The sequence below is a fragment of the Engystomops pustulosus genome, chromosome 3 (assembly GCF_040894005.1).
Source record: "Engystomops pustulosus chromosome 3, aEngPut4.maternal, whole genome shotgun sequence".
Lineage (NCBI taxonomy): Eukaryota > Metazoa > Chordata > Amphibia > Anura > Leptodactylidae > Engystomops > Engystomops pustulosus.
This window is the reverse complement of record NC_092413.1, coordinates 61,737,697-61,757,662: the sequence shown is the minus strand read 5'-3', so window position 1 is coordinate 61,757,662 and position 19,966 is coordinate 61,737,697. Positions and strand designations below refer to the sequence as shown.

Below are 19,966 nucleotides of genomic sequence, written 5' to 3'. Positions count from 1 at the left end.
TACCACATTTTTAAAGGTTGTGCTGTTTTAATATATTTTTAAAAAAAATTTAGTTCAACAAAAAAAAAATATTTGTTTTACCATATTCTGACTGTTCCCTTATAAAGAAAGGCTAGACCATTATACAAGCTCTTATGCCTCTTCGGTCACCCCCTCATCCTCATAGACTAAGTTCTTGTGAGAAGGACCTTACTCCTACTGTTCCATATGACTGTTTGTACTTTAATGTAATTTTAATGTAATGTGGCGCTATATAAAGATTATTATTCCGATGCCAATAGCATTTTCATATGGCGTACTGTATCATATGGGTACAGTACTACCCTATTTAACCATTATTTTTATTTGTTACGAAATACTGGAACAACAGACATGTGAGACTAGATTGTACCACCAGTAATTAAACAGTTAACACCTGTGATTGGTGCCAGCATAATAAAGCAAATACCTGGTTTGTATGAAGAGGAATCAGCCCGTTCGTCCTCTTCTTACACCCTTAACAACACTGTGACGTGACTATGTTGCATGTTGCCAAGATGTTAATGAACACCTTTTCACCAGCCCCAGCAACTTTGCATTCTTTATTAGTTGCTGCAAGTACTGATCTACTGATTCCAGCATAGATGAATGTTTTGTATTAATCTCAAACTGAGCAATAAATGTTAATATTTTTGGATCTCTACAGTAACATGGGTGAAGCCAGACTGTCTGGCTTCTTTGTGCTAAATTTGGAATCAGTGGAGTGGCAGCTGTTTAAGGAAACAAATAGGAGTTGACTGAGGTGTCAAAACATACTCCAAACAAATAATGCAGCGATTAGTAGAAACAAAAAGAAATTAAAAGTACATTTACCCATGTTCCACTGGCATAGCATGGGGGGAGAGACATCCCATGTATTATGTCATGATTTAAAGGAACATGCCATAAGGATTTAATACATGAACAGTGAACAATAACATACCATCAAGTTTACAATATCATATTTAAGAATTTCCTTTGGATGTAAGGATCCTGGGTGAACTTTAACAACATAATCATATATCTGACTCTGCTTGCATTTACTAAACTCTGGCTTGACAGTATGTGAGGCTTGACACAATGAGGCAAGGGTTTCACTTTTTTCCTTATTGTATGACAAACACGCTCAACCTTTAATTCCCTTGATCACTACTGTCAAAAGATCTTCACACAAATTAGAAAATGATTGAATAACATCAAAGGACATTTGAGCGTTTAGCGGTAGTATACTATCCTATAATTGATGCTTGTTACCTCTAGGGGTTGATGCAAGTGTATTTATTAATGGTCCAAGGAAAATAAGGTTTTCATAATATGTACATTATTTCACATCACCTGAGCGGACAAAGAGGGTGAATATTAATGAACCAGGGGGCGTACATAATTAAAGATCATATGAGCGTTTAGGCACTATTGTGACGTGAGCCTGAGTGCCACAGGCCAATTTAAATATATTTAAAACCTAATTTTTTACTGGACTACGGGAAACCTGAATTAAGCTGGAGACACTTGCATCAACCCCTAGAGGTAACAAGCATGAATTATAGGATAGTCTAGCACCGCTAATCGTAGTAGAAGTTTTTACATAAACCAGATACCTTTCTCCAGCATTTCCAATCTCCTCTTGGTCTTTTAGATGGTCAATTATTGATTAGTGGCTGCAGAGGTGACATGTTGTACTGGGAGCTATAATGGGAGCTATGGCTGCTAATGAGACTTGTTATTGGCAGCAGTGTGAAATGTGACTTCTCTTATATAGCCATCAGTCAGTAGCCACAGAACAGTAAAAAGAGAAAAAGTAAGTAGTGATTTATTTATTTTTTTTGCTTTTTCCTGGACTTTCTCTTATGAATTTTCATCCTTCATGAGGCTATTTGAAAGGGAAAAAAATCCTTTTTTTTGATTTAGCAATACCTGTACCCTACAGCTTTATCAAGACTGTACATGAAAATATTCATTAAATAGTCACTCACCTACTGTATAACAGACCGGCTAAATATAAATGTTTCCACTGACCTATAGATGAACATTATGTCATATATTTGTACTATTAAATATCTGCCAAACCTTGTCATGAAGGACTACAGGGTTATGATTCTGGCTATATACTTTACCTTGGGCCACAGGAAGGACTTTTGCCAACGTAAAATGCGAACAATTGTTGAACTGACATGTATTGCTATGGGGTTTGTGTTAGGAATAATTACTTAACAAATCAAATTCTTTAAGAGCAGATGATTGAAGATCTGTGTACATTGACAGACATTTTAAGGTTAGCTCATGAACATCAAAATTTTCGTTGCTGTTCAATTTTTCTTTTTTTGTGAATAAAGATTGAAGATAACCTGTTGCACTACAACACATGAAGAAAGCCAGCATCCGGACTAAGTGCACCCTGTGACTGGTAAGATAGCATGCTTCAACATACAAATACAACTAATTGTGTTTTTCTTCATTTGATTGAATTTGTATTTTTTATAGCAAAGGTTGCCACTTGTGGGCTAAGCTTAGTATCCGTGTATGTTGGTTGTCGTAATATGCTGTATTTCTTGAAGCTTGCTATTTTCCAGAAAATTACCCAAGGAAGTATTTACCCTGTAAAAATGAATTATTTTCCCATCCGTGATTTTATTTTTGTTAATTGAGACCACGAACCCCAAAACAGAAGCAGCAAGGTGATTATTGTGTAGCAATCAAAGAAGAGATTTTTTTACCCACCCCCTTGTGGTTAGTTTCTTATAGAGCAAGACACAACAATAGGATGACAGGAGAACTGTGTCTGTCCTACCTATATCAGTGGCTACCGCCCTGGAAAACTTTCTGCCCTTGCTCTTCACTGCAAATAACATGTCAATACAAGATGTCAGCGTCTAATATGAAGGTCTGAAACTGAATAAAGCTAAGTAATTATCAACATAAATACTGTACCCTTTTCTATAAATAATTTCATAGCCTGTTCATCATCAGATGATGTGGGTGAACCTATACAAGTGAAGACAAAATTTAATGCACACATATAGCACAGAATCAAGCTAAACATAAAATGGCGCCATGGTGGTTACAGAAAAGCAAGGTTAGTAACAACTGTAAATTAAACATTGCATGCACATAGTTAATTACAATTTTCAATGGCATACTCAATTAACATAAGCCTTGGATTGGCTAGTAGAGTTAGTCTCTGAACACTGCTGCTTGCCGTCAGGAAGTGCCCATATCTGAGCTGGTCTTGTAATGCAGGAAGGAGGGGCAGAAGGCAGAGAGCACTGCAGTGTGCAGATAAGAGAAGCTATTCATGAGAAGAATCTGACCAAAGCCAGAATATTTACAGTCATATCCAGGGACAACCAAAATTGTAAAACACCAAGAAGTATAGAGACAGGTTGGAATAATATCAGTGAAATGCTGTATTTTTGTTAATAACAGTTAATTATAGAATGTGTTATTTTGTTATTCTGAGTATATTTAAGAATCTTGTCTTCATGGGGATACACCTTTAAGCCAAAATCTAATCTATTTCACGATGACATCCATTAAATGCTGGATATTTTTTCAGCTTTTTTTTCTTTACAATTCATAAAATATAGATCTTTCCACTATTATAAAAAACATGGAATATTGTCCATCACAAAAGAAAAGGGTTCTCCATAATAGATACTAAATTTGATTAATATTGTACTCCCCAGTCTGAAAGCATATAATCCTGCATTAGGACCCTGAATTTGTATAGATTTTACAGTCTGACCAAGGTTCAGAGGAAGGGACTATGTGTATTACAGTGATATACGATGCCCTTCTTTCTGGCCAAACAGCAGTGCAAACTGTTCTCATGTTCAAAGTTGCACTATTCTCCCAAAGGACGGTGAAACGCTGGAATTTTTGTTTCCATCCAGGTGTAGATTTTAGCTATTAACTAATCCCTTATTCTGCCTTTCCAGGCCCACCTACTTTTCAAAAAGTGACATGATGGTGTCAAGAAGAGGAATTCCGACTTTTTCATGCCTTGTACAAGGCACTTTTTCCCCCATGTACATGGCCATAGAGATATTTTCATAAACATGGAAATTTTTCTGTGCTGTTTAATATTTATTGTTTCTTTGAATGAAGATTGAAGATAACCCTTTGCACTACATTACATAAAGAAAGCCTGCCTGGACTAAGTGGATAGGTCCACTCACCATATAACTGGTAAGATATCATGCTTCAGCATACAAAGAAAACTAATTGTGTGTTTCTTCATTTAAAAAAAACATGTATTTTTTATAAGGTAGTGTGATATTGCACCAACTGTACATTTGTTTGTTTTTTTCTCTTTTCATTGCGTCTTCTTAACTCCTTATCACGACAATAGTTTTCAGCTCAATGACCCATCTCGATTTTTGAAATCTGACATGTATCACGATAATTGGATAGAACTTCGGAACGCATTAACATATCCAGGTGATTTTGAGATTGTTTACCCGTGACACATTGTACTTCACGATAGATGTAAAATTTAACTGATAATGTTTTGCGTTTTGTTCTGAAAAAAAAAAAAATGGCAAAAGTGTGTAAAATGTCTTTATTTTCAAAGTTGAAAATGTTCCTCTTTCCAGAGAGGAAATAAAACTACCCCAAAAGCTTGATAATTAACATTTACAGAATGTCTACTTTATGTTGGGATGATATTTTATGTGTCCTCTCATTTTTCTAGGATGTTATGAGGTGCAGAACTTTAGGTGCAATTTTTCTCATTTTCATGAAAATCGCTAAAACTCACATTTTGAGGGACAACTCAGCTTCCAAGTGACTTTGAAAGGCTTAAATAATAGTAAAACCCCATAACTTACCCAACTATAGAAACTTCACCCCTCAACGTATGTAAAACAACTGCTATTAAGTCTATTAACCCTTTAAGTGTTTCACATGGGTTTAAACAATATGAACCTGCTATTTAGAAACTTTAGAATTTTGGGGCAAAATATATTAATTTAGGACAAAACTGACAGTTTCATAATGAATAAAATGATGACACACTCTGCAAAGTTTGATGCCCAATTTCTCCCGATTGTAGCGATACCCCATATGAGGTGGTAAACTTCTGTATTAGCGTACGGTCGGGCATAGGATGCAAGCAGTGCCATTCACAGAAGATTTGTATTGTCACAATTAGAGATGAGCGAACACACTCGTTCGAGCATTAGCATACTCGTAACTGCTCGTTGCTCGGACCAATACTTCGCCAGTTCGAGAAAATGGCATCTCCCAACGTTTTGATTTTTGGCGGCCAGAAACCGAGCCAATCACAAGCCAGGAGACTCTGCACTCCACCCAGCGCGACGTGGTACCCTTACACGTCGATAGCAGTGGTTGGCTGGCCCCTGCTAGGGTGTTATATTAGCTTACTGTTAGGCAGGAGTGAGTCTACAAGAACCCAACAGCCCTTGTTAGGGCTAGAATAGTGTTATTTTTTTTTTTGCTTGTGTTTGCTTGTGGCTGGGCTTGCTGGCACTAGTAGTGCAGCTCGTACCATATTGTGAGGAATTTGCAGGGAGACTTGCGAACGTTATATTTTTTCAAAACTTAAAGTGACTTAAAATCCTGTTGTGTGCTGCCAGTGTAGGTTAGAAACTAGGCATACAAGAACCCAACCGGCTTTCTTAGGCCAACAATAGCATTATATATATATATTATATATTTTGTTGATTTGCTTGTGGCTGGCCTTGCTGGCACTAGTAGTGCAGCTAGTACCATATTGTGACGAATTTGCAGGGAGACTTGCGAACGTTCTATTTAGCTCTTAGTAGCACACATATCCATCTCAAACACCTAAGTGGGACAATTTATTAGGGGTTTGATTGAATTAGGCACAGTCTGACGAGGTTTTTTTTCAAAACTAAAAGTCATCAGGCACAGCACAAAATCCTGTTGTGTGCTGTCAGTGTAGGTTAGAAACTAGCCATAGCAATAGGATAGAATCGTTTTCTTAAAAAAAAACAAAAACACAAAAAAAAAACCACAAAAAAAATTTACAGTTTACATTTTAATTTTGAAAATGTTGAACCCGAGGGCTAGGGGTAGAGGACGAGGGCGTGGGCGTCACACTACTGCAGGGGTCAGAGGCCGTGGTCCTGGGCGGGGTGAGACACCACCTGCTGATGAGGGAGCAGGGGAACGCCGCAGAGCTGCACTCCCTAGGTTAAGGTCTCAAATTACTGGGACCCGTGGTAGAGCAATGTTGAGGCCAGAACAGTGCGAACAGGTGATGTCGTGGATTGCGGACAATGCTTCTAGCCATTTGTCCACCAGTCAGTCTTCCAAGCAGTCCACCCATGTCACCGAAATAAGCACTCCTCCACCTCAGCCTCCTTCCCCCCAATCTGCCCCCTCCCAGGAAAATTTGGCATTTGAACCGGCATACTCTGAGGAACTGTTTTCTGGACCCTTCGCAGAGTCACAAACTACTTGTCCGGTTGCTGCTGAGCTCTTTTCCGATGCCCAGGTTTTCCACCGGTCGCAGTCTGTGGGTGATGATGACATTGTTGACGTAGTGGAAGAAGTGTGTAAAGAGGTGTCGGACGATGAGGAGACACGGTTGTCAGACAGTGGTGAAGTTGCTGTCAGGGCAGGAAGTCCGAGGGGGGAGCAGACTGAGGGATCCGAGGATGATGAGGTGACAGACCCAAGCTGGGTTGAGAGGCCGGGTGAACACAGTGCTTCTGAGACGGAGGCGAGTCCTCGACGAGAACAGGTTAGAAGAGGCAGTGGTGGCGCCAGACAAAGAGGCAGGGTCAGAGCTGGTGCATCAGCGCCAAAAGTTTTACGTAGTGAAGCTCCCGTGGCGAGGGCTAGATTTTCGGAAGTCTGGAGGTTCTTTAAAGAAACACCGGATGACAGACGGACTGTGGTGTGCAACCTGTGCCACACCAGGATCAGCACGGGTTCCACCACTAACAGCTTAACCACCACCAGTATGCGCAGGCATATGAATGCTAAACAACACCTTTGCCTCCACGATCCTCCACAGCATCTAGCAATGTCTCCATGCGCAGCGTTCAGCTCTCCATACCCCAGATGCTGGAGCGCAAGAGGAAGTACAGTGCAACCAACCCACCCACACGCCCAAGCCCTCAACGTCCACATCTCCAAACTGCTTAGCCTGGAGATGCTGCCCTATAGGCTGGTAGAGGCCGAGGCCTTTCGCAACCTCATGGCGGCGGCCGCCCCTTGGTATTCGGTCCCCAGCCGCCACTACTTTTCCCAATGTGCTGTCCCAGCCCTGCACCAGCACGTGTCAGACAACATCATCCGTGCCCTGACCAACGCCGTTTCTGACAAGGTCCACCTGACCACGGACACGTGGACGAGTGCTCATATACTGCCGACGCCGAGGATTGCGGGGCCTACCTCGGTCCAGGTCTCTCAGGCCTACTATGCCTCCTCCTTCTCCCACCCCTCCCCCACCCCCTCCTCCGAATTACTATCCGTGGGCATGGCGGAGGAGGATGAGGAGGAAGAGGAGGAGAATGTTGGCGAGACAGAAGAGGGGAGCATTGCTCAGTCCTTCACTGTTCAGTGTGTACGGGCAGAAGAAGAGGAGTTGGAGGAGGAGGAAATGGACAGTCAGGCCAGTGAGGGGAGTGAATTCTTGCGCGTTGGGACTCTGGAGCATGTGGCAGATTGCAAGCTAGGCTGCCTATCCCGTGAGGGAGTACGTAGCTGACCATACCATCGTCCTAAATGATCACACAGCTCCCTACAACTACTGGGTTTCAAAGCTGGACATGTGGCACGAACTGGCGCTGTACGCCTTGGAGGTCCTTGCCTGCCCTGCCGCTAGCGTGTTGTCTGAGCGGGTTTTCAGTGCAGCTGGTGGCATCATCACCGATAAGCGTACACGCCTGTCGACTGACAGCGCTGACAGGCTGACGCTTATCAAGATGAATAAAGCCTGGATTTCTCAGGATTTCCATTCTCCACCAGGTGAAAGAAGCTCAACCTGAATAATGTATGCAATCCTCCTCCTCATTTTCCTCCTTCTCCTCCTCTTTGTACACTAAAGCAGAGGAAACTGGCTATTTTTTGCCAGGGCCAACTGGCCCTAGGTATAGTACTTTTTTGGACTGCCACATACAGGCACTATCCAAATTTAATTGTCTCCATAGGAGCCTCCACATGTCGTCTTTATAGCTGCCTCCACACGTTGTCTCCATTGCTACCTCCACACATCATCTCCATAGCTGCCTCCCAAAGTCGTCCATATAGCTGCCTCGATACATCGTCCCCTTAGCAAACGAGCTGTGTCAGGCATAATTTTGGGTTGTTTTCATGGCTTCCACATCAAACTTGTTAACTTTGTCGCCACCCTGCTGTGTTATCCACAAAATATACTGGCAAACTTTTATCATTTACCGATATTATTTCAGCGCTTCTTGCGCTTCTGTTTACATTCCCCTCGGCCGCCATAACCGAAACTTATAAGAACACTACTACACTTGATCTTATGCAAAAGGTTCTTAGAAGTGCTGTTTGGGGAGGAGCCGAAAGACAGGGGCTTGGATTGGCGACAGCTCGTCTAGCAGCGGACCGCCAGCTCCATCCCAAGATCCAACTAACATAGATTTAACTACAGCACCTTTAGTCTACTACTACTTTACTGCCTCCATACATCTTTCCCTTATCAAACAAGCTGTGTCAGGCAGAATTTTCGGGTGTTTCACCAGATACATAATGGAACTCGGCGCATCTGTCGCCGCCATGCTGGAGACCTGAAGTTGCAATCATAGCAGCGCAATATCGATGCCCCATACTGTCGCTCTTAATCATGCAACCATTTCCGAAAAAACTATTAAAAATAGAACCGCTATGCTATTCCATTATTCCTAGATGAAATATTAAAACGACCCAGTCTGCTTTGAAAATTATAATTTTTAAAGTAAACGCTTCTGGCCCCCAGGCCCATTTTGGGTGGGGAGGAGCCAAGAGACAGGGGCTTGGAGAGGCGAAAGCTCGCCTGGCAGCGGACCGCCAGCTCCATCCCAAGATTAGGCAGCCTCAGAGGCATCCATTCATACTGCCCCTGCTGTTTCCTGTCCATTTTGCCTCCACAATCCTCCACAGCGTCCACCAATGTCTCCATGCGCAACTTTCAACTCTCTATACCCCAGACGCTGGAGCGCGAGAGGATATACAGCACACCATCCCCTTTTAAAACGAGCTGTGTCAGGCAGAATTTTCGGGTGTTTCACCAAATACATAATGGAACTCGGCGGATCTGTCGCCGCCATGCTGGAGACCTGAAGTTTCAATCATAGAAGCAATATGGATGCCCCATACTGTCACTCTTAATCATGGAAGTCGTCTCCATGGCTGCCTCCACATGTCGTCCCCTTATCAAACGAGCTGTGTCAGGCTAATTTTTCGGGTGTTTCACCAGATACGTTATGGAACTTGGTCACTATGTCGCCACCATGCTGTGTTATCGACTAAATATACCGTCAACCTTTTGTTCACATAGGAAATCATTTCAGCACTTCTTGCTCACCTCCTTTGGTTCCTCTCTGCCACCCATTGGTTTGAAGCCTGAGTCCATTTAGGGTATGTCGCCGTGACACTCTCTAGCCTGCCGCTGCTGCCTCTGCATGCCATCTTCTATAGTGTCAGGGTCAATTATTGGATGTTTTAGATGCTATCCAGCCTCATTTGGTCACTCTGTCATCGCCATGCTGTTGCCCATAATTTTGGCATAATGGTGCGATTAAGCAGCCTCAGAGGCATCCATGCATGCTGCCCCTGCTGTTTCCTGTCCATTTCCGTGGTGTTTCCATCCTTTTCTGAGGTTTCCAGGTGTTTGGCCAAGCTTCCCTGTGCAGACCCTTGGTCCCCTTGAAAAATGCTCGAGTCTCCCATTGACTTCAATGGGGTTCGTTATTCGATACGAGCACTCGAGCATCGGGAAAAGTTTGTCTCGAATAACGAGCACCCGAGCACTTTAGTGCTCGCTCATCTCTAGTCACAATGTACAGGCTATAAAATTTACATTTTTTGGTACTGATAAGGCTTATTATTTGCGGGGTGAGAAACACTTTTAAAAAATAATTCATTTTGGGGGTCTTTAGATTATTCATGAGATTTTATTAACTATTTTAAGGGGGGCACAAAATCATACATTTTTATTTGGGATTTTTAGCACTTTTTCCCCCCGCTGATCATAATGTAAAACCAATATTATATTTTTATTCTCTGGTTCACATGATTACGGTGATACCTCATGTATATAGTTTCTTATTTTTGCTCAATTTTACTGAGCAAAACCAATATTTTAGAAAATCTCATTGTTTTTACTATCCACAAACTTTCAGGGATCATAACTTCTGTATTTTTCTGTTGTCAGATCTGGTTGAGGGCATATTTTTTGATCACTTTTTAGAACATTTTTTGTGATGGTGTGTGATGTAAAATTGTATATTAAGGGAAGTTTGTGTTTTTTTTATGTCGTTCACTGAGCGGGTTCAATATTGATTTAGATTTATTGTACATATTAATATGGACGCGGTGATACCAGATATGCACGTTTTTTTGTGTTTTAAATACTTTATGTGCATTTTATGGGTAACTGGGGAGATTATGGGACTTTTATTTTATTAATTTATTTAATCATATTATAAAATGACTTCATCGCTTGTTCAACAGCTGGGTCCTGCCAGGAGGCGGAACCCGGAGGGCAGAGAAGCCGACAGCCTCAGGGCACTCACCGGACCCTGGGGCTGAGGTAAGTACACCGGGGGGATCCGATCCATGGTGGGGACACTTACACGCCGTGGTCATGTTTGACCACGGCCGGTAAGGGGTTAAACAACCGGGATCTGAGTTTTTCTGATCCCGGTAGTTAGTGCCGGGTCTGGGCTGTGATATCACAGCCCGACACCGGCACTATACTGACCCGATGTCCCTAATTCTTCTTCTGACGCGCCGCCGTAGAAAGTCGTTGCGTCAGAATAAGTACCCTTAATGAGCGCCGTAGAATCCCGATAGGGCGGTCATTAAGGGGTTAAATTTATGACTGACTAGAGGAGAAAATGTTAATTACGTATACAACTGTCAGAAAGGTTAGTTGGAGTCAGCACTATGAGAGGCAAAGAAATATCATAGCTGTCCATAACTTGGGTATAATTCATGGGTCCCCAGTTACAGGAGACAATTATAGGATCTAGATAGACCCATGGCCCGAGTATCAAACGCCTAGCTGCAGGGGAACCCAGCCAATGGAAGAACACCCCTAATGTTAGGCCTAGACACCCCAAGTTTGGTATGGGGTGAAAGCTATCAAAGCACCCTTGTGATCAGGAGCAATCGGGTCAGAGAGTTCCATCTTTAACTAGGGGTCGTCTGTAAGTCGGATGTCCTTAAGTTGGGGAACGCCTTTAGTGAGCTTTTAAATTATTAAATGTTTAATGTATGAGTACGTAGCTTCTATTTTCCACAAAAGCTTCTTTTTTCTCATCTGTAATTTATTTTTGTTCATTGAGACCACAAACGGTTCAGTTAGGTTCATGTCTGAAACTAGTCCGAGACAAGGTCGCTGCAAATGTCCTGGAAATAGGTATATAAATCCCCTCTAACCCTTTAAAACAGAGAATTTTAATTTAGGTTTTGTAAACTTTTCACATTTTTTCTACTTTTACCGTGCCTGTCCCCCCTAAGCTCTGGGATGAATGACATCAGTAGCTAGCCACCATTTTAAAAGATGCGTCCTAAGGAAAATAAAATTAAAAATTCACACACAAACTACAAACCAACAAAAAGATTTGCTCATCTCCACCAATACTCAATTAAAGTAAATATTTTGGTTGGTTTTAAAACCTAAATCATAAGCGAACATTAAAATGGACCAATACTCATCATTAGGTAAAACTGATCAGCACATGAAAACTGTATGTATAACAGTTGCTGCATGGATCATACTGCACACTGAAGTGTAACCCAACTTGATATCCAGTATACTTTGTACAAGCAAACTTTGCTTGTCTTTTCATCTTGAAGAGGCAGGAAATGAAAACACCTTGCCACCGAAGCCACTTTTCACTGACCAGGCCCATTTTATTTACATCTGACATGATTCACTACCAAGGGGATTTTGAGATTGTACTTCATGTTAGTTGAAAAATTTGGGTGCTATGTTTGGAGTTTATTTATGAAAATAAACAATATTTGTCAAAAATTTGGAAAAACAGCAAAATAACTAGAAAACAAACATTTACAAAATGTCTGCTTTATGTTGACTTGGCTTTTTATGCATCCTTTAGAACTGTGCCAATGTTCACATTTTCATAAAAACGCAAAATCATACTTCTGAGGGACCTGCTCAGATTTCAAGTCAATTCGATAGGCCTAGGTAGTAGTATAACTCCATAAATTATGTAAAACAGCTTTTATGAAGTTTGTTAATCCTTTAACCCCTTAAACGCCGAAGTCACTTTTCACCTTCCTGACACGGCCCATTTTTTCAAATCTGCCCTGTGTCACTATAAATGGTTATAACTTTGAAACGCTTTAACATATCCAAGTGATTTTAAAATTGTTTTCTCGTGACACATCGTACTTCATGTTAGTTGAAAAATTTTGGTGGTATGTTTAGCATTTATTTATGAGAAAATCAGATATTTGGTGAAAATTTGTTAAAATTTGCAATTTTCGAACTTCAAAATGTCCTACTTTTTCCACACATAGTCATAACAGCAAAAAAGCTTAATAACTAACATTCGCCGAATGTCTACTTTATGTGGACATGGTTTTTTATGCATACTCTTATTTTTATCGGATATTAAGGGCGTTTGAACATTTTCATAAAGAACTCAAAATCCTGCTATTGAGGGACCTGCTCTGGTTTCAAGTCACTTTGAGAGGCCTAAATAAAAGAAAAAACCCACAAATTACCCCATAATAGAAACTACACCCCTCAACGGGTGTAAAATAACTTTTATGAAGTTTGTTAACCCTTTAATTGTTTTACAGGGGTTAAAACAAAACCGGATACAATTTTGTAAAGTAAATTTTTTTGGGCTAAATTATGTGTTTTCAAAAAATGTACAAATTCTCAGTGGATAAAATACCAAAACGCTCCATAAAATTTGATACCCAATCCCTCCCGCGTATAACAATACACACGCCAGGGCATCGAAGGGAAGCTGCGCCATTCAGAGCAGATTATGCATTGTCACTTTTTATTGGCTATACAATCTATTTTTTTTGGCAATTTGGACATATAAGGACTTATTTTTTGCGACATGAGATGCACTTTAGAAATACTTCATTTTAGTGGGTCATTAGCTTATTGATGAGATTGTATTAACTCTTGAATGTATGGGTGAAAAGAAAATTGTCAATTTTGGTTTCATTCCTTTTTGTATTTTTTGGGGGTCGTACACTGTACACTAAAAATATTATATTATCTTTATTCTACAGATCACTATGATTACGGTGATACCTCATTTATATAGTTTTTCATTTATTTTTACAATATTACTGGAAAAAAACTAATATAGAGGAAATCTCATTTGTTTTTGCATCGCCATCTTTTCGGAGACGCAACTTTAATATTTTTTGGTTGACAGAGCTAGTTTAGGGCTTATTTTTTACGTGTTGAGTTGTCCTTTCAATTGGTACCATTTTGACGCACATAACTTTTTTTGATCACTTTTTAGAACATTTTTGTGAAGAGATTTTATGAAAAAATGTAAAATTTTGGGCAAATTTTTCGTGTTTTGTTTTTACGGCATTCACCGAGCCGGCCCAATAATGTTTCTGAGTTATTGTACGGTTTGTTACAGACACGGCGATACCAAATATGCAATACCAAGTCAGCGCAACCGTGGCATGTTAGGGGTTAACACCTAGAGGCAGGTGTCGGCTATAATATATGACGTAATACTACTGCATTTTGCGGGAACGCACTTCCCGCGATGCAGTACTATTACGTCAAATGTTGGGAAGGGGTTAACTGTTTTATGGGGGTTAAAACAAAATTGTGTGCAATTTTGACATCTTTAATTTTTTTGGTTAAATGGATGTATTCTTCAAAAAAATGTACACACTCAGTGGATAAAATACGCTCCACAAATTTTGATACCCAATTTCTCCCCAGTAAAATAATACCCAATATGTGGTGGCAACATGCTGTATGGGCACACGCTATGGCATTAATTGAAAGCCACACCATTCAGAAAAGATTTTCATTGTCCCTTTTAAAAGTTATACACTTTTTATTTTTTGGTATTTTCTCCATGTACCTTCACCCGATGTGCACCGGTAAAGGGTTAAAGGGGTTTTCCCACTAAGGCAATTAGGCCCTATCCATGGGATAGGGTCTACCTTGCTGATCATTGAGGGTCTCAGTGTGTAAGTTTATATGTTTTATTGACTTGTGTATAAGCTGAGGTGAGGTTTTTCATCACATTTTTTGTGCTGAAAAACTTGGCTTATACATGAGAGTATACGGTATATTGTATCTGCCTTCACATCATGTTTCACAACTCGTTTGCGATGTAAATGGAATGTACAAGCAACGTCAACAAAACTTTTCTAACATTGTGATTATGTAAACGCAATGTCAACAGAATATTAGCGGAATTTGGCTTCACATAGCATCTAGATTAACATAGAAAAAAAAAATCACAGGTGACTAGTGTTCATAGTAGCTTATCTGTCATTCCCTGCCACTGATTGGACAGTATGAGAGAAGATTAGTGTAACATAGCCTTCAGCCCCTCCTCTCTGACCAAACACAAATTACAATGGTAAGATACTTGGAATGATATCTCCTCAACAGTGGGGGCTAGAAAGAATCTGTGTTGCTGCCCCTAGGGAAAGGTGTGCTAATTTGTAATTTGTAGTGGTAAAAGGTCCTCTTTAAAATCACAGTTGGGAATTGAGATCTATATTTAAAAATCACATTTTCTACAGTAACTTGGATGGTGGATATTTTCTATTCCGTTTCAGCTAGAAACACAATCCTGATATAATATTAAAGTGTACTTATTAAAGATTTCCATCTGGAATCAATCTGTAAAGTTGGAAAAGCTGAGTTTTACTTGGGTCTGCTTTAGTTCAAGATGAAAGAACTCTTTTTCCTGTTGCAAGCTGCATTTAGAAAGCAGTGTGTCGCCAATTTTTGTCTTTGACTCATTAAAATGGTCTGGAGCGGACTCAATGAGTCCTATGGAGAGTTTTGTAGAGATACCCTGTGTAGAAATGAAGTGTTTATTAATTGTGAAATATGTTGTTAGCAGTGGAGGCAATAATGGTGTTTTCGATAGTTTTCTAGTACACCGATCACATATTTCATTATTCTTTTTCAAATTTTCACATAAACATACAAACAAAAAGAAAAACATACTCCTTACCCCACCCATCCCAGCCAAGGCTACAGGTCAGTTCTGGTAAAACCAGCATGCATGCCACATACAATGAAGTCGTCAAGCAGGGCTACGAAAGTCTTTTACAGAAATTCAATAAACATTGCAATTTACAGTCAAGTAAACATTGACCACATATTAGGTTAGTACAATACCCTGTCTACTGACCCATATTGGCTTGCAGTAACCTTTCAACAGCTCAGCTGAGACCGTCCCTGCAGTAACCAACCATGGGCCCCAGAGGTTTTTCAAATTTACATCCTGTCTTCCTTTTCTTATATATAGCCCTTTCATTGACTAGCATCACCTCCACCATTTGAAGAAACTTTTGTGGGGGAGGTCGGTTGAATCCACCTTGCTGCAATTTATTTCCGAGCCATATATAGCAACCTTCCTACCCACATGATCCAGGGCAATTTCCTCATTATATCCTAGTACACATGTAATTACATTTCTAGGGACTGACACTGACTATGCTCTATCTATCTAGCCTAGTACGGCTGCCCAAAGAGTTTGTATAGCAGGGCAGGCCCATAGCACATGTGCCATATCCGCCGTATCTTCAGAGCACTTTGGGCATGTTGCATTAGGGTGCACCCCAATATCATACAAAAACTTTGGTGTTCTATACACCCTATGGACTATATATAATTGTGATAGTGTTTTCTTCCTCCGGTTAAGCCATTAGGGTCAATCATAGGACCAGCATCTCTTTTCCACTTAGTACGAGCAGGACTATGAAAGCCATCTAAGAATTTGCACAATAGAAGCTGATATAATAGTGAGATGAGTCCCAAGGAGTGACCCTCCTTGGCTATATACTGAAATAGGAGATCCCCTTAATACAAGGGTCCCCAAAACTACGGCCCTCGGGCCACATGCGGCCCACTGAACGTTTCTATGCGGCCCCCGTCGCATTGGACCACGGACTTCGGCAGTCGGGCAGGGGCCTCTGTCCGTCCGGACAGGGTGCTACTGCCAGTCACATAAAATAACTAATTCACATAAAATAACTAATGGGGGGGCCGGTTGGGGAGGCACATAAAATAACTAATGGTGTGCGGGGGGGGGGGGCACATAAAATAACTAATGGTGGGTGGGGGGCATATAAAATAACTAATGGTGGGGGGGTCACATCAAATAACTAATGGTGGGTAGGGGGCACATAAAATAACTAATGGTGGAGGGGCAGCATAGAAAATAATTAATGGTGGAGGGGATGCATAGGAAATAATTAATTTTAAGGGACAGTCTAGTAATTAATAGGGGGGGCAGCATATTTAATAATAATTGACCCGATTACCCGATTAATTAATTCATTGGGCCAATATATAAAATAGCTCACAAGGGGGTGCAGCATATTAAATAATTAATTGGGGGGGGGCAGTGTATTATAGATGCGGTCACATATACCGCTTTTTATCCGGCACTCCAACGGTCTGAGAGAGACAATGAACGGCCCCCTATGTAAAAAGTTTGGGAACCCCTGCCTTAATACATCAGAGGCCCCAATTTTGTTTGTACTTCAAAGGCATGCTTCAGTTGGAGATACCAAAAAAAGTAATGACTATGAGCTGGGATAGTTTCCTGTAGTTTCTGGAATGTCTTTATAAGGGAATTGTCTACTAGTTGTGAGAGCTTAGTAAGTCCCATTCCTTCCCAAAAGGATTCTAGAGATTTAAATTTGGCCAACCATGGATTGTCCCACAAAGGTGTGTATTCGGTGTGTCCAGCCAGCCCTCTAATTGCCCCGCAATTTGTGAACCAAAGTCAAAGTTTTACATTTCCTGGCTTCAAATGCCTGCAACAGGTTCTTAGTGTGCAGGTAGTGTTTAATCATCCAGGAAGTCATATTGGCTGTCTCAGTTACTCCGAATTCTATTTTTAATTTTTAAACTGAGCTAAATATATAACTAGGCCAACAGTACACCTTTATGTCATATAGCAGTGGTGGCAAACCTATGGCACGGGGGCCAGAGGCGGCACTCGGAGCCCTCTCTGTGGGCACCCAGGCCATCACCCCAGCATGATGTTCACCAGACAGGACTCAAAGAATCTTCCTACAGAATCTTTCTACAATGATAGGCGAATTTGCCCTCCTCCTTTCAAGTGTGTTGGTGTCTTTAGGAGGCTGAACGGTTGAAAGTTGTCAAAGAACAAGGAGAAATAAATTACTGCTTAAATTGCTGTGCTGGCACTTTGCAATAAATAAGTGGCTTTTGGTTGAAGTTTGGGCACCCAGGCTCTAAAAGGTTCTCCATCACGGTCATATAGTATAGCTAAGATATACTACTAATATCCAACTGATATCAAACTATTGCTAGAGTACAGAGGCAATGTTGCTAGAAGTGAAAACCAGAGGAGATCAAGACTGGTATAGGAAAAAATATTATAATGTCTATTTCAAACCATTTCTTTACATTATACAGATTTGGAACCTTTTATAATTTAATGAATTAATACAAATTAGTAAAATAATAAAGTATGCTGGTTGCTGATTACTTTTCTATACATCATTAAATGAATTCACGATTGTTGTTCATTTATCTCATTTTTAACACAATAGAATACACAACCCAACTCAACTTGATGTAAATTAGTTTTAATTCTTATCAGCAATTTTCCCCATACGTATTCAGCCCGGTAAGTAATAACTAAATTTATTCCTCCAGATTTTATGGCTGTGAACTGTTAACCCCTTAATGATCACCCTGCGGTCATTGATAGTACTTCTTCCGATGCAATGCTTTTTACAGCACAGCATCAGAATAAGATTGCAGGACCTAGCATTCTGCTGCTGCCAACAATGGGCTGTTATCACAGCCCTGCCCCGTAGGGCTGGATTATAGGTGGGCTCACACCCCTTTGCCCTTAAAAGCAGGCCTGGCAGAACAGTGACATCACACATTGCACCGCCAGTGGGTGCAGTAGCTTTTACAGGGGGCTCTTAACATATATATTATAAGCGAGATGTATTTTGTTATTTGAGTGGGCTATATATTTATTTTAGGGGGGCTAGATATCGTTACTATAGGGAGGCTGAATATATTTATCACAATTTCTGTATATCGGCGGTCCCCTACTTAAGGCAGAACAGTGACATCACACATTGCACCGCCAGTGGGTGCAGTAGCTTTTACAGGGGGCTCTTAACATATATATTATAAGCGAGATGTATTTTGTTATTTGAGTGGGCTATATATTTATTTTAGGGGGGCTAGATATCGTTACTATAGGGAGGCTGAATATATTTATCACAATTTCTGTATATCGGCGGTCCCCTACTTAAGGACACTCGACTAACAGACAACCCCTAGCTAAAGACAGACCCCTCTGCCCACTGTGATCTCTAGAGAAGCTCTCTGAATGCTTTACTATAGTCCCAGACTGCAATGATCAGCTGTACTGTATTTTCTGGACTATAAGACACACTTTTTTCAGATAAGTGATAAGTGCTCCCTGCCCCCAGGTCTCTGCTCTCACTCTTAACCCCTTGTTGCCTGGTATGTAGAGGCTTCTGTCTTGTGAAGGTGCCTTACCCCACAGACCAAGCTCTTGTGGCCATCGTACAAGCACTGTCACCTCCTGTGTCCTCTCTTCCTCATAGACTGTAAGCTCCTGTGACCATTGTACAAGGACTGTCACCTCCTGTGTCCCCTCCCCATGGATTGTAAGCTCTTGTGGCCATTATACAAGGACTGTCACCTCCTGTGTCCCCTCCCCATAGATTGTAAGCTCTTGTGGCCATTGTACAAGGACTGTCACCTCCTGTGTCCTCTCCCCATAGATTGTAAGCTCTTGTGACCATTGTACAAGGCCTGTCACCTCCTGTGTCCCCTCCCCATGGATTGTAAGCTCTTGTGGCCATTGTACAAGGATTGTCACCTCCTGTGACCCCTCCCCATAGATTGTAAGCTCTTGAGGCCATTGTACAAGGACTATCACCTCCTGTGTCCCCTCCCCATAGATTGTAAGCTCTTGTGACCATTGTACAAGTCCTGTGTCCTCTCATCCTCCTCATAGATTGTAAGCTCCTGTGACCATTGTACAAGCACTGTCACCTCCTGTGTATCCTCCTCTTCATAGATTGTAAGCTCTTGTGACCATTGTACAAGCGCCGTCACCTCCTTTGTCCCCCTCCTCCTCATTGATTGTAAGCTCTTGTGACCATTGTCACATATACTCATACCTATACAGCTCTGGTACCTCTTGAGACCCCCTGACTACATGCCAGCATAATTCTATCTAAAGATAGACAGTGGTGTCCGGGAGAGGAGGAGGGGTTGAGCGCTGCTTGTCCCTGCCCCTCTCCAAAGAGTAACATGGCTGCACTGTCCCGTCCAGTTACTTTACTGGTACTTTATTAAATATTTTAGCATACTACAGGCAGTCCCCGGGTTACGTACAAGATAGGTTCTGTAGGTTTGTTCTTAAGTTGAGTTAGTATGTAAGTCGGAACCGTATACTTTATTATTGCAACCCCAGTCAAAATTTTTTTGGTCTCTGTGGCAATTGGATTTTAAAAATGTTGGATTGTCATAAGAACCAGGATTAACTAT

General features: G+C 41.1%; 1 protein-coding gene across 4 annotated transcripts in view; it reads right to left on the bottom strand.

The window, feature by feature from the left end:
* STXBP5 (syntaxin binding protein 5) overlaps nt 1-19,966 on the bottom strand; it is a 468,111-nt gene that overhangs the window by 56,746 nt on the left and 391,399 nt on the right. For 2 of the 4 annotated variants that reach the window (XM_072140931.1, XM_072140934.1), the window contains 2 exons: nt 2,947-3,000; nt 2,807-2,854 (listed from right to left, as the gene is read on the bottom strand). The exons of 1 other annotated variant lie outside the window; for it this stretch is intronic. In XM_072140931.1, coding sequence (XP_071997032.1) covers nt 2,807-2,854; nt 2,947-3,000 — 102 coding nt within the window. The remainder of the gene's footprint in view (nt 1-2,806; nt 2,855-2,946; nt 3,001-19,966) is intronic. One more of the 4 variants, XM_072140932.1, reaches the window with a different exon arrangement.